Source organism: Megalops cyprinoides, chromosome 15, assembly GCF_013368585.1.
Source record: "Megalops cyprinoides isolate fMegCyp1 chromosome 15, fMegCyp1.pri, whole genome shotgun sequence".
Taxonomy (NCBI): Eukaryota; Metazoa; Chordata; class Actinopteri; order Elopiformes; family Megalopidae; genus Megalops; species Megalops cyprinoides.
The window spans coordinates 10776391-10791819 of NC_050597.1; the positions used below are offsets into that span (position 1 = coordinate 10776391).

The 15429-nt window shown below is 38.0% G+C and overlaps 2 protein-coding genes across 2 annotated transcripts; one reads left to right on the forward strand and one right to left on the reverse strand.

Annotated features, from left to right (window-relative positions):
• Positions 1–1203: 1203 nt before the first annotated feature.
• Positions 1204–4343, reverse strand: LOC118790203 (CB1 cannabinoid receptor-interacting protein 1-like). Its single transcript, XM_036547082.1, has 3 exons — positions 4040–4343; positions 3085–3229; positions 1204–2032 (listed from the first exon to the last, which is right to left on the reverse strand). The coding sequence occupies exons 1-3, from the start codon at positions 4216–4218 to the stop codon at positions 1868–1870; spliced, it is 489 nt and encodes a 162-aa protein (XP_036402975.1). The 5' UTR covers positions 4219–4343; the 3' UTR covers positions 1204–1867.
• Positions 4344–7641: 3298 nt separating this feature from the next.
• On the forward strand, positions 7642–13841 carry plek (pleckstrin). The gene is made up of 9 exons (XM_036547149.1): positions 7642–7741; positions 9933–10088; positions 10206–10387; positions 10691–10782; positions 10943–11127; positions 11497–11601; positions 12567–12650; positions 13126–13198; positions 13319–13841. Exons 1-9 carry the CDS (start codon positions 7700–7702, stop codon positions 13456–13458), a joined length of 1059 nt encoding a protein of 352 aa, XP_036403042.1. The 5' UTR covers positions 7642–7699; the 3' UTR covers positions 13459–13841.
• The last annotated feature ends 1588 nt before the right edge of the window (positions 13842–15429 follow it).

Genomic DNA, 15429 nt, shown 5'->3' on the forward strand with positions numbered 1-15429 from the left:
TATTCACATTATACGATAATCTGTGTTAAGTCATCCTCATGGGAACAGTAAGTGCACTATAACCAATTAACAGTTGTCTTAAGAAGCACAATTAAAACCAAAAGAATTACTGTGCAGCAAATATTTTTGTGTTCAGATCATGGATGTAGGTATGGTAGGCATTTCCTTTAAATGGAATTTTGTTGTTTAATCACCAGTCAATAAATTACAAGCAAGGTCACTTCATACAGCCTCATACAAAGAGGGACATATTGCTTACACAATGTTCCATGGTGAAGGCCACATTTGGAACATGCTGTGTCTCACTCTGCCTGCAGATAATATTTATCTTCTAGCTTTTGTGAATACAAACTGCATAAAAACTGACACTAACTTGATTTTTTGGGAAATTAAGGTTTGCATTGAAAATAAGTTGAATCCTATGGCAAATGTGTGGTATTTTCCAGGTCTCTCATCTAAACTGTAACTATAACTGATAATTGTAATGTGTCTTCTGTTACTAAAATGAGGTTGACCAGAACAAATAACTAAACACACAAAAAATAAAACCAAAAATGTATACACTGGAATTTTACCAGAGACATGATTCATCCATGCCTCTGCTCATGGTATTAAGGCACTTAAGGATTATATATTGCAATAATTTCCTTGGTTCCTTATTTAACCTCTCATTATAAAGTCTTAACAATGAGCATTTGCCACTGAACAGCATTTTGATTCGCACTATACACCTATTGGTACTGTGGTTAAAGTTCTGGCTGGAATCAATTCCCAGATTTTTGCTAATTAGTAAGTGGATTACAGAGCAATAGTATATCAGTTGATTTTACTGGAGGACTATGAAAAAAAGTTCCATGATTAGAATATCTGTCATTCAAAACAAGTAAACTTGAATCTCACTGTTTCCACTTGATTCAGGTAAAAAGCTGTGGTGTGTGTTGATAACTCACTTAGCTCCACCTACAGGTGACTTCTTGTACATGTACTTCTTCATACAAGCACTTGGCAATGGAACACTAGCATTCACATTCCTGCAGTACCATGTTTTCAACAAATAATAGGTACCACACACACACACACACACACACACACACACACACACACACACACACATTTCACATTGTGAAAAAATGAGGCACAAGAACAAATACTTCTTAATTCCTTTATTGCACCATGTTCAGTTCTCTTTTTTTTTTTTGGGGGGGGGGGTCATCATTTGCATATGCTGGTTGTGAATGATATTCTTCTTTTCAAGACAACTGATAATTTAAAAATTACAGATAATACGTTTTAATGAGAAAGATACAACTGAACTTTGTGTAAATGTATTTTGCCTTTCTCAGATATTTATTTTTCTAGCAAATAACTGCAAACAAACCACAAAGAAAGCAACATCGATATGGTAAAGCACTATAACAGAATGATATAACCTTGGCTTGCAAATACATTAAGAAAACAATTAAAGAATAAAAGTGCCAGAATTAAAACTCTGTAAACACTTGTTGTACTGTAGCTGTCATTCGGCTTGTGCTATTTAGAGGTAGAAAATAAATATAAATAATGGTATACAATGTTTACTGCACATAAATGCTAAAAAACTGAGGAACTAAATAACAGCATCAACTCACACAACACTTCATCACACAGATTACCAGCAGGAAAAATTTCAGCACACACTTATATGCGACAACATAACTCTACTGTACTCTACACTCTACATAAGAGAAGAAACAAAGGAAAGCTTTATTATTTTCATATATGGGCCATTGATAAGGTTTCATACTGTCTGATATAGAAGAGTCATTTGATAAGTTCAGTGCTGTGTTTGGATTTTGTCTTGCCAGACACACGCTGGCAGTTGTCCTTCTCAGACAAACATCTCCTTGTTGATCCACATCAGACTGCGGGTTTCATTGGGCTTGCACTCGTACTCAATGCTGGCAAAGCTGTTCCCCCATTGACAGTGGTCCCTCTTGTGGTAGTTGTAAAATTTCACCTGCCACACTGTCTCAAACAGGCCAGCTTCGGTAAACTGACATGCAAAAAAGATGAAAAGAGAGTGAGACACAGAGCTTGCTCAGATGATAGACAATTATCTGATGAAATTTCAATCTAGACACCTTCAGTTCCCATGATAGGTATAAAATAGAGGATTTGGTATTTAAAATACAACTGGCCTTCAAATGAGAGATGGTGTGCTGAAAAAACAAACATACTAACCCAATCAAAGCTAATTATTAAAGCTCACTATAAATTTAAATATATATTTTAATAACTGATAGTACAAAATGTGCTACTGCATTACTACATCAGTAGCAAACCAGCTGCTTTACAGAGTTCCTGTGCATATTCAATAATAATTTCTACGAGAAACTTAATAAAATGATATATATGAGCTAATAAATGCCTAATATAAAACAATACCTATCCCGGGTTTTCAACGTATTGCCTTGTGTATCTGTGTGATACCATGGTCCACATAAAGCCAGTTGCAGTAGCCAGTCATGCAGCTGTAGATGTACTACAATGAGCTTGTAGATTGAGATTTTGTGGTGAGGTATGTTGCTTACATACATACACTGCTGGCAATATTGCTGTGCTGCCTTAGTTAATGGGTATTAATGGGAGTTAATAGGCATGGCTGGTACATGGCTGGCTGTGGTGTTGGTGGTTTGTGGGGGCAGGGAGGGTTGGTGGGGGTGGAGTGTCAGTTAGTCAATAATCATTGATCCATATTAAAGTAAGAGGAAGGACTGACAAAAGACAGAACTATCAAACAGATGTTCTTTTATACATGTTCTTTCAATACACAATGCTGTGTGCATTATTTCAGCATGCAGAACAAAAAATGTCTCTATCAGTACATGGCAGAATTGCAGTGTGATGAGAGTTAGATGATGTAATCCATTATACTTAGGCCTCGAACCTAAAAATGAATGCATACTCAGATACTGAAAAATTTTTGGTTATTATTTGTAGACTTTATCTGTAGGTCTTTGCATTTCTTCTGTAAATTTTCTGTAATTTTGTGTTGTATGTCAAAATCACATCTAATATGGATGAATTATGGCATATAGACATTACCTGAATATTGACTTGAATAGGTTGCCTCTCCCCGCTTTTTGTATGCGCCACACCCTCTGTGTCATAGATGCCGGTGTAAACGATCGACTGAGGATCTTTGGACTGCTGCTCCAAGGGGAAGGTAACCCCGCCTATGCTCATGGTGCTGTGAAATGAATCAATGTATTACTGTAATCTAATACTCTCAGGTAAAGCTTTCATTGTACTGATCGGTGGCAAATAGGCTTGTCTTATTTAACATGCCAAAAAAGCACACGCACTTGAGCCTCAGGACAGAAAAACCAACGAGTCTCACAACCCTCTATTGCCCCGTTTGTATCGTTTATAAAGCAGAGTTGAAAAGGACGTCACCCTAACCGCAACAAAAGGCCCTGCTCCTTCGTAAATCGTGAATTCATCATCTGGCAAATATTTCAGACGCAGTGAGGCCAGGCAAACTGGCTGCGACTTTTACCATTTCCCTCTAGACGATTACACGGAAAGCATCCAAGCATCCAATATATCACACTCTAAAAAAAAATTACACACGACTCAACCGTGTGATTGATTTCGGATATCAATAGATAACACGAATCATCAGTTTATGGCACAATACGCCAATGGAATATTTTTATTTCGCTTCCATCCGCCATGGGGGTTCAGGACACACCTTTATCATGATTGCCGATGGTTCACACCCTGAACTGTAGTCCACGAACATAGCATTCAATTCAGTGTGCATACATTTACAGGCCGATTTTAAATTCACATTTAGCAATGTTCGTTGGCGTTTACTTGCAATACGCTTGAATACAGAGCATGCAAGGCCTATAAAATAACGAACGAAATGAATAACTATAAAGGTAGCTCCGACAGACATCATAGACTGTACACTGCATAATGGATAAGAAATGCACACAAACGTAAAAGATCATCCAGGCTTTAATGTCTATTCGCTCATGTATAGACTACTTACGTTGCCTCGACCGCTCCTGGCTTCACAACCACTTCAATTTTGTACTTTGATCCTGTCAGCAATTTTATAGTCCTGTTCTGACCGAATCTCGTTCCATCCACTTTGAAAAACACCGGCCCGTTGTTGGGTTGTATTTTCAAGGAAACTGAGATTTTGACCAATTGTGGAACCTCGCCCATTATTCATAAATAAAATGCCTTTTGGTAGACCGATTTTCTTGTCAAATGGCCTAGATAGAGAAAGGAAGGAGACAGCGGATTTCCCAGTAGTAGCTAATGCTAGCTAGGTAGCAAGGATGCTGTGACGTGCGCCCAGCAAGGAAAACGTAAAAACGCATCGCCGACTAAACATTACAGGAGAATTTCATCTGCCTGCCAATAATTCCCTGAAAACAGAGTAAAATCCTCCGTTTAACTATCCACATGATGGGAAAATATAAGGGGTATGACGAACACTTCTCTTTATTTCACACTTTCATTCACTTTCATTCTTTGATCATTGCAACTCCCGTTTAAAAGCAATTTATTTTACCGTGGATAAGTGATGATACAAAGCTTTATCGAAATGCAAATTTTATACACAAGTTTAATGCAATCCAGAATACTCCTAAATTTTCAATTGCTACGAGAGTAATAGGGTCATTAGAGCACAGCGAACCGTGCATATACCAAATTGCTCTGTCCGAAGTGCTGAAATCGTTCCGTTGCTTTAATTTCAGTAACATTTTGATTACTCCAAAGACGTTCGAGACATCTGACACAGGAGGTGCCACAGAGTCTGAAGCAGAGATTTTTGGATCCCAAAATATTCACAACTCCATCGGAATCCAGTCGGGGATGCCCACTGAAATGGAATGAAAAGCATACCAACACGGAAACGACTTCAACCTGCAAACACATTTCCCAACATCTGCGCTTTGTTTTAATGAGTACTATGAAATTAATGCAGTAATCTAACGTATTAAACTCACTGTTTTGCTATATTTGTCGACTGCTTTTGAGAAATGATTTTAGAAGTGTTAAAGTATAAATAATATTAAAGTACATATAGTATTAAAACACGGCTTCGTTTTAATTGAAATGACACGAAAGAAAACCCGCAAGTGATTTAATGCTTTCATGTTTTGTTTCGTGGTTTGCATGGGTTGACGGGGAAATTACGTAGATACATAATTACAACAACAGAGGGCGCTCCAGTCCCTGTAATCGACAACATATCAATCAAATCTCCACACACATCTACGAAATGAGAACAAAAGCTCCCCCCACCCCAACAAAAAGAGAAGAATGCAATTCAAAGCATTAGCTCTTTTCCCCATAGTTTATATGGGAAAACGTAGCTCATACTGTAGCTTTACTGACTGCTACATTTCACATATATTGTATATTTTATTAAAATTTGATTTCACAAATTGCATTTGAAATTAGGTTTTGCCTTCATGTATAAGTAATAGTTTTAGATGAAATACCAGTCTTTCATCACTGTTCCTTAGTGAAACTATTCATTTAGCATAGATCATCAGACTCAAAAACACCAATGGACAGGTTAATAAGCTATGACCCACGTTTTTGTGCTTTCATCAAAATCTCCAAATTGTATAGCATGAAGTAGCCATGTTCCAGTATTTAAACTCAGAAAAAATATTTATGCCATTATAGGTAGTAGTAGAAAAAGAACCTTGGGCATGATCTTGTCATAAGATTGACTCAGCTAGCTAGGTTGGTAAATTATTTTTGTCGTTTAGCATGCTTGACACTTATCTCCCGTAGCTAGCTATTGCTGTCTTTCTACTTTTGTTTAAGGAGTGGAACAAGCTAGCAGGAAGTTTAAGCCCATTGCTAGGAAGTTGTTAGTACATTGCCATCGCTCTTGGACATTGACATCACACTCCTTATATGTACACTATCTTTGTGTGTGAAAATCCACACCCAACTGCAAGGGAGAGTAGAAAAGAACTGTAATCTAACAGAGTGAATCTAATGAAGTATAGAGTAAGTAGTGAAGTCATCCAATGTCATACTCCCATATTTTATAAGCTCTTGAGCCATTTAGTTTACAGCAGATACACGGTTAGTTCTATACTACAATTACCATTCATCTAGTGTTTATTTTGCAAAACACTGCCTACAGTAGACTAAAATTGTGGAGGTACTTTCTTCCCCCAACAATTTCAGCTGCAAGAAACCCTTAACTATTGTTAATTGAACTGAATCCACAGAGTACATGATTAATTAAGTCTGGCGCTCTCAAAGCAAGGAATAGCTAACTGAAAATAGCACAATGACAAAACATTTGTATGTATTTTTATTTGTATTTCTATATTTCCTTCATTAACCGGCTTGCTTAAATGTTTTTCCTGTCTGCTTCCAAGAGATAAGCTTTCCTATCTGAATACAATATGGTTACTCTTCACAAAAAACTACTCCAAACTCCCCAAAATGTGCTGTCAAGATAAGTTTTCTATGGCAGTTTTGAGCATCTGACAAATGATTTCTTCTGTCCCAAAATAGGATGCCATCACATACGCAAATGTGGTTATAGTAGATTGACCTATCAGACTCAAGCCACCATGAGCCAAATTACACAGATCCAAGCATTTATGCACACAGGTACACACACACACACACACACGCACGCACGCACGCACGCACGCACGCACGCACGCACGCACACGCACCTCTGTCCTCCCCTCGTGGTTCATCACAAATAATTTAAAATAACAATATCTGAAACATACTGTCATTATTAAATTGCCTGGTTGAAGATTCAACCATGATGAAAAGTGTTGTGGGAAGCATATCACAGCAAAAGGAATAATGTAAGCAAAACATACAAACCAGCCTTACAACCTGCTATTTCTCAACTGAGTGCAATGTAATACAGAAGGTTATGCTTTAGCAGCATTGAAAGGGAATGAAGTGCTGAGACTTCACTGAAAATGAATGTGGAAGTGTTACTACAGGCCTGGGTTTTGAACTCTAAATGGAGAGTCTTGCTGAACAAAAGGGAAACTTCATTTTTAAACATAATTGCCTGAAATACATACAGTATTGAATCAAAGTACAGTACAGGGTTGAATCAAACAAAGCTAACTGTAGATTGTACCTATGCATATGACTAGCAAGTTACTAAAGCAAAGGGCATAGTGTAAGTCAGACAGGATGCACTGTCAATGATCAGTTTTCAACAGTAAACAGAAAATGATGCAAGAAAGCTCATGATGGAATAGTAGGACCCTTGTGAATGCTGAAAAAATCAGGATCAAGATGTTAAGATGGGCGGGACATCCCAATGCATCATGCTTCATAAAACACAAATATGAAGGAATTGTAAATGGTGAACATTTGCACTTGCAGTGCAAGTCAGTGACTATTCACAGTCACTGACTTAAAAAAAAAAGATGAAAAGTTGTTCAGCACGCACCCCCACGTGGCACACCCGAATGAGGAATTTTCCTCCCTTTGGGGTTGTGCTATGTGTCAAAGAGCAGTGGGCGGTCTTACTGGAAGCCAGCAAGCTGTCTGTCAGAGCTCAGTGGGTGGACCTGCTGAAAGCCCTCGAGCGCTCAGTCAGAAGGTGGTGGGCTGGGACTCTGACTGATCTGCAGTGAGGCGAGTTTTACTTTTACAGTTCGAAGTAGCATTCAGAGCTAGCGGGAACATGGAGCCTAAGCAGATAAGAGAGGGTTACCTGGTCAAAAAGGTAATATAAAGATTGCAATATAAAGATTGTGTCCCAGTCAGCAACAAAACCAACCCATGATGAAATGTTCCTGTAGTCTGTTACAGAATTAACTGTATTGTTGAAGTTTTCAAGGCTAATGCAGTCAAATGCTGATATTTTTAATTATGTGTATTTGTAAAAGTATGGACAACAATATATTGTTGGCTGAGGAGAATCTGGGGTTTGTTGCCGCATATCTTAGTCGCTCGAGATATTAGTAAGTTCATCATATGTTATACTGTCTGTAAAATGCAAATGTGTTAGTATTTAAATGAAAGAAAATGCAAGTGTTTGAAGGCTATCATGTCTCTTGGCCACAAAATAAGTGAATTTGGATTGTACTAGAATATTTGTTCTCTCCAGAATATGCTTACATTTAATTTTATTCTGTAAGAATGCTATTATATTTGAACTTTCACGTGTGCTCATTGAACCACAAACATTTGAAAAGTATTTTAAAAATCTTTAAATTATTTTTCATTGACATAATATCTCTGGCGCCCTTTTTTATTTCTGTTTTTGGAGTGCAGGGCCTTTCTGGAGGAAAAGGAACTGGGAATAGTGAAGTTAATGAAGGAACACAGTTAGCAAATAGACTTATCAAAACATTGTTTTTGAAAGGTTCATGTTCGTTTAGACTGACTCAGAGAAGAGTACTCAGTGTCCTTCTCACTGAATTATGCTTACATATTTTTTCAACAACCAGTGGTTTCTTATGAAAGCTGTAGGTGTGGCATACATCTACATTCCAGTCAAACCATAACAGCTACAACAAAACAGCAGTTACAAATTCTCTGTATTAATTCACCTCCTAGGCCTGCACAACTGTGCTTTTATCAGTGCTATTCATGAAAACATCTCATTTTTACAGCTGATAGACACATCTGCTTTTTCTTCTTGGCATAAGTGCCGAGTGAAACTTGAGTAACATAGTAGTAACATAGAGAGACTGTGTCCCTCAGAACTATCTGTATTACTCATGAGAAGCAGGTTGGTGTGTCAGATAGAGTCATATGTTGCTGATAATTAGTAAGCCAAAGGGGGAAATGCGGTAACCATATTATAGTACTCTACATTAGAGGAACTGTTGATAACAGTTTGTTTTGTTGTTATTGTCTAACTGTGACTTTCAAAATATGGATCCGCTGACACTATGTATCCTGGGTTAATATTAGAAATCAAAACAAATAAGTATGTACAAATAGATGGATACATCAAAACGTTAATGATGTAGTTGATGTCATTGCATTCTGTCATTGCTTTGCTTGAGTTTAGATTGTCAATCAACATATCATTACCATACCCTTTAATTAAAAAAGAAAATGTTTCTAATCCCAGTAGTAGTAAAAGTAGAAAGTGAATGAGGAACCTCTTGATCTCACTTTTGAGATCACAAGGTTCCTGTAACTCGTAACTGTTGAATTCACAGAAATGCACTTTCAGTTAGTTAAAATGTGTATAGTTTGGTAGAATGATTTCTTTTCAGAACTGAATGTTTTCTGACCCAAAAACACCAATAAATCAGTGCAAAAAAGAAGTGGTTCTCAACTGACCCTACCTGCTAAAATAAAGTTTAAAAAAATCAAATGACATACAGTACATGTGTGGAACTCAATTGGACATTTAGCTGAGCATTTATCCAACTAAGCATTTAGCTTCTGTGAATTAAGAGTAAAATCAATGAAAATGAACTAAAATAAATAAAACAATGGTGAAAAGCTGGTCACAGTGGATGGGAACTATCCGATAAATTTAACAAAGACATGCTGTTGGACCAGCTGATAATACTTTAATACATAAAATCGCTGACAATGTGATTTTAACTACCAGCAGTCCATCTGTTAAACTAACTTCTGCATAGAATGGATATTATTACACAAGTTGCTGAGGTTAACTATACTGATGTGACTAAGCTAACCTTAAAAATTCCCCTGCGTCTATTCTTGATTACTAGACTTCTCAGATGTCCATTTATAGCATCTCAGCCACAATGCATTGCACAACATTAAACAATGAACTGCAATTGCCTGCGATAGCAAGAAGAACAAGTCAGTTTGACATATTATGCAGTGGTTATTGAATTGTTTTCTTTCTGCTGTGATACAAGAGGATATGTAAGCACTTCCATTTTTCCTTATGTCAATGACCACATTTCCCTACCCATCTAAAGGGTACAATGCTGAACTCCTGGAAAGTGGTGTGGGTGGTGTTGTCAGATGACGGAGTGGAGTTCTACAAGAAGAAGACAGACAGCAGTCCTAAAGGAATGATTCCACTGAAAGGAGCCACCCTCACCAGCCCCTGTCAAGACTTCAGCAAGAGGACGGTCAGCAAATTCACATTGCATTACAACTACCTGCAATTTTAATTAATGGGAGTGGTATATAAATCATATATCGCTATTGTTAGATTCAGTTCAACCACCCACTGCTCTCTTCTGCAGCTTGTTTTCAAGGTCAGTACTTCAAAGAACCAGGACCATTATTTCCAGGCCACCCACCTGGAGGACAGGGAGGTTTGGATCAAAGACATCAAGCGAGCCATCACCTGTCTGCAAGGGGGCAAAAAATTTGCCAGAAAGTCCACTCGCAGGTCCATTCGCTTACCTGAAACAGTCAATCTGAGGTATGAACCTGTAAACAGTTTCTGTAACTGTAACACTTACTATAAAACAATAGCAAGTGCACAAAAGCTCAGTTCCTCATTAGGTCATCATTTTGGAAAAAAAAAATTCTACATTAATGGGCAAATCTTTCTCACCCTGCTACCTCCCACTCATGTCTTGGAATGTGTCACCACTGAGTATTGACTTGTATATACTATATACTATATACTATACTATACTATATGCTATACTATGAGTATAGACTATAATGCTCTGATAATCTTTGAAGAAAACCTCTCCCTCTATTGTCTGTTTTTTGTCAGTGAACTCTATGTTTCAATGAAAGACCCAGACACAGGAGTGAAAGAGTTGAAACTGGAAAAGGAGAAGAGAATCTTCAACCACTGTTTCACAGGTGCAAACCCACAAATATGAGAGAAATGTACTGACTCTACTGACTATTATACCACTTACAAAACCTATAAAATAATGACATTTCTGTCTTTCTCTGTGAGGTCTTTGGATGTTCTCTATGGGACTTGCTGGATTGGTTGACCATCTTTTCCCATTGGCAGGCAACACCGTGATTGATTGGCTGATCTCTAAAGAGAAGGCACGGAACAGGCAGGAGGGGCTAATGCTGGCCACAGGACTCCTGAATGAGGGCTTCTTGCAACCAGCCGGGGAGCTGTCCAAGGGGGCAGCCGAGGGGGCAGCCGAATCAGTCCTGCTGGACCAGCTGGATGCACTGTATTATTTTGTGAGTGGACGATGCCCAATGAAGGAAACGAATGCTGGTCTTTGAAATGAAAACTACCGAAGAGTGTTCACATGAAGAATATGAAATATGCACTTGGAATACCTTGCTAACAAGGGGTTAGCGTCTGCTACACACATAACTACACAGCAGGTTGAGGGACTGGGATGAAGTGAGCACGAGAGAAAAGTGTGTGTTTGCAGTTGTATTAAGGGATAAATGAAGTAGAATACAGGGCGCGGAGTGGCAGCAGGTCCTGGATTAGGGTCCCTATGGAAAGGCTGGTGAAAAGGTGGAGTGTTCAGAGATACAACAGTACATACTATTGTAGGGTCTGTTTTTGGAGTGTAACCTATTTGCCATGTGTTACAGGCAGACAGTGGCTTTTTCTGTGAGGGGTACTCCAGTGACGAGGACGTCATAGTCAAAGAAGAGTTCAGAGGGGCCATCATAAAACAGGGATGTTTATTGAAACAGGTAAGGCATTGCCTCGTCCTCTTCATTCCTAATCCCAAAAGCTTTTGTCTAAGTGAAGACCATTTAAAGAAGCTCCCGTCTTATCCCATTTTTTTGGTCAAAGTATTGGACCCAAGTTTATTTCAAAGCAAGATATGGTTCTTACATGTATTACAACATGCTCCTCCAATTATCTAGATGCACTTCTGTACTGTAATTCTGTCAGTCACTCTTGATAATATTATTTACTAAGTGACTATATGTAAATGTAAGCATTATAGGCCCAATACAATATAAAGCCTTTGAAATGCTTTCCACTTAAAACATTAAGTTTTTGGAATATGATGACTCAAATCAAGGTGTCCGTTAAACATTTAAAATATTCATTACTTTCGAGTGGCTCCCAAGTGGCTCATTTGGTGAGGTGGTTTTGAGGCTGGTTTCAAATGAAAGCTGAGCTCTATGGCTAGGGTAGCACCAATTGGCACCTGCTTCACTGCTATGCACTTGTAGTGCAAAGATTTTAATATTAAATTATTATTATTAGCTATTGTGTCATTTAAACACACTTTCACAGCTTTAAGGCGTTTCAACACAGCTTAGACCACTCTGTAATTCAAACACACACACATTTAAACACATATAAAAACAACCTAAAGTTCAATCCCTTTGTGAACTTTAGAAAAAGTCCAATTTATATGCTATCATTAAACCATGCAAGGAACAGCACATTCGATTAATATCTGTCACAAAACCCGGAAAGAGAAGTACTGAGACATTTGTGTGGATGTCTAAATATAACCTCCTGCAGTAGCTGTGGCCTCCGTTTACAGAGGAAGTGAAAATGTTTCACACTGCGCTATGGCTATGAGCAGAACAGTAGCGTTGCACTGAAGTTCATTCAGTAGTGTGGTACACCAAGATTGAGCTGTATAATCACTTGTCACTGAGCTGCCTTATACACCCGGGTTTCACTGTTTTTGAAGGGACATCGAAGGAAAAACTGGAAGGTGCGGAAGTTCATCCTAAGAGATGATCCTGCATACATGCATTACTATGACCCCACCAAGGTAGGCCTGTTAACCTCATCAAATGATCTGAGGCACATCTCTTCAGAGAGCTATGGCTATAAAAAGCATTCTTTAACGTCACGCATGTTCAGTCCTGCCCCCCTGCTAGTCATATTTTCACATGTGAGGGAAAGAATTTCCATATTAACGTGAGCTACATAATATTTTAGGTCACACACTGGACATGGCAATTATAGGTACGCACAAGAACTATGTAAAATGGTTATGTTCTGCATCATTGTGGTGTCTGCAATATTAAACATGCTGCTATCAGAAATTATATTGTTAATATATTATATTATCGGACAAGATCAGAAACTGTTTGTCAAACTATTATCGTCAGTGTTTATCTGGTTTGATTATGAGTGATGCCATACATTGACCAGATCCTGACTGTGTCAGCAGCAGACTGCAGTTAGCTCTACTCAGTTGCCTTCTTTGCTCTTCTGCCCGCCTGCCTGTCTGTCTTAACCAGGGTGAGGATGAACCCCTAGGCTCCATACACCTGCGGGGTTCAGTCGTGACTGCGGTGGAGTACGTCCCGGATGGTGAGGGAGTAACAGTGGCAAATGCCCTTCATAAAATTGAGTGCATTAGCACGAGCCACACGTTAGAGTATTATTTTCTTTCTTTTGTAATTAGGATTCTTCTGTCTCATTTCTTTCCAGCTAAAAGGTATTCTGTGGATGGCAATCTGTTTGAGATCATCACGTCGGATGAAACACACTATTTTCTGCAGGCAGCTACGGAAGATGAACGTAAAGAATGGATCAAAGCCATCCACACTGTGTCCAAGACTGGAAAGTAGTCATTAAATTAAAGACTGTTCTGAAATGGACTTCTAAATGGACGTGGACTTGCAAGTTAGACTGAAATATTATTCATCAAAAAGAGTTGGTTGGGCGAAAAGTGTTTCATCTCCCAGGAGTTTTAGAGAAAAAGAAATATCAGGGATTCAAGCAGACACACGCCTTCAGGGCAACTTCACTACTGCCACTACTGTTTGTGTACACAACCACTGGTTAGAGGAACCATACTAACTACTTTTACTACATGTGACTTGTTGACAGAACTCTCTCAGGGCAGTCCTGTTGTCATCACAAATTGTAGATTCAACTTTTTTGACATTGTAATTGCGTCTAATGCTCATACATAATAAATGGTAAATTGCTGGCCCTTAATTAACTCCTTCTAAAGTCACATGTTAGCGTTTGCACTTATTCAAACTTAAATATCTGTAGCAGACTTATACATTGCATAAACAATCATTACTTATTACAATAAGTAGTGATTGTTACAATACAATACTTATTACAAAATTAAGTAGAATGTAGAAGGCTGGCTTGATAGGGCAAGATATTTCTGTGCTGTAGTTTGCTGATATCATAACTTTAAAATAGCGATGTCCTCATGAAGAGTTACCGAGGATATTTATATCATTTGTTTATACCCTATTTATATCAATATTGTTTTTTTTTTGGGTCATGAACAGAATTGAGAGAGGGCGTTTCACTGTATCTGTAATCTATTTGATTTTTTCTTTTAATGTTCCTTCAGTTTTATCATTGATTTTGTATTGTTTGTATTGTTGCACTTGTTTAAAAGTCATGTGCACTTATTTATGTATCAGACTGGTCTGATTCAGATAGCATGCCTTTTAACTTGAATGAAAGACATAATGGAAGTGATCATGATAATTTCTTTAGTCTTTTATGGATTGTAGTTTCTCTTGTAAGGTTACCAATGCATGAAACAACCTTTTTATAACACAGTAACCTTCTTAGGTTTCTGCTTTGAGTAAAAGGAAGGCCCACAGACATCAGTAAGAGCCACAGTCAATTCAGTTTCCTCCAGACAACCTCTCCCCTGGCTGACTATAGTGAATTTTGAGTAGAACATAGCTGAGGACAGAGACTTATCTTAGGAGAATCACTTTGCAACAGCCAGTTCCTGTTGCAAAACAAACTCTTATCATATCCTGTCTTTGGAACTCCTGTCACTGTATTCAAACAGCTGCCATTTTATTGACCATAACGTCTACATTTTATCTACAAATGTCAGTTGTAATGGGCTTGGTGGTTTATGTGGGTTTCCTGACAATGTCTAGCACTGTTGCACAAATAATTATTCACCAAGAGTTTCAAAGCCACGATGAACAGTCGGCATTTCTAATCACTCCAAAACACAATATAGTATTTAACTGCACATATGCCTGATGGTTGATACAATGTGCAAGCCAAACCAATCAATTCATCTTAACTGTATATTAACTGATCATATATTTTACTGCAGTTATTTTTATGTACTATTAACATGTTCTTGAGTTCATGACAAAGAAACACACACGTGCATGTCCTCACAGATATGCATGCGCACAAACCTAAAGCTCAGGAAAGGAAGCAAGATAGCTGGATGCCTTAGTCTAATATAAAGTCTTTGGTAGTGTTCTTTGTAACAGTATTCTACACCCACTAAAAACCACCACACCAAAGTTGACAGAGGGACATCACAAACCACATCCGTCGCATTCAGTTTTCAGTCTAATGTGGTTAAACTAACATACAGCTTCCACATGCCTGATATTTTCAGCTGTATGGAGAGACAAAAACATCACACTCCAAAACAGAACAAAAAGTACTGGGTGTTTTATTACATATGTTAGATCATAAAATGTATATTTTGTGCATTGGATGTATTTGTTATATGAATGTATTTGTCTTACTATTTGCAGCTGAACATTTTTTTTTCCATTTTGAAATACGTCACTGGAAAGTATTAC

Bases quoted from the DNA above. Each gene is read 5' to 3' on its own strand.
- LOC118790203 (XM_036547082.1), bottom strand. From the start codon at position 4,218: ATGGGCGAGGTTCCACAATTGGTCAAAATCTCAGTTTCCTTGAAAATA. The intron at 3,230-4,039 runs GTAAGTAGTCTA...TTCATTTCACAG, and splicing joins CCAGGAGCGGTCGAGGCAAC to CACCATGAGCATAGGCGGGG. The intron at 2,033-3,084 runs GTAATGTCTATA...TTTGCATGTCAG, and splicing joins CTATTCAAGTCAATATTCAG to TTTACCGAAGCTGGCCTGTT.
- plek (XM_036547149.1), top strand. From the start codon at position 7,700: ATGGAGCCTAAGCAGATAAGAGAGGGTTACCTGGTCAAAAAG. The intron at 10,783-10,942 runs GTGCAAACCCAC...TCCCATTGGCAG, and splicing joins CTTCAACCACTGTTTCACAG to GCAACACCGTGATTGATTGG. The intron at 12,651-13,125 runs GTAGGCCTGTTA...TGTCTTAACCAG, and splicing joins ATTACTATGACCCCACCAAG to GGTGAGGATGAACCCCTAGG.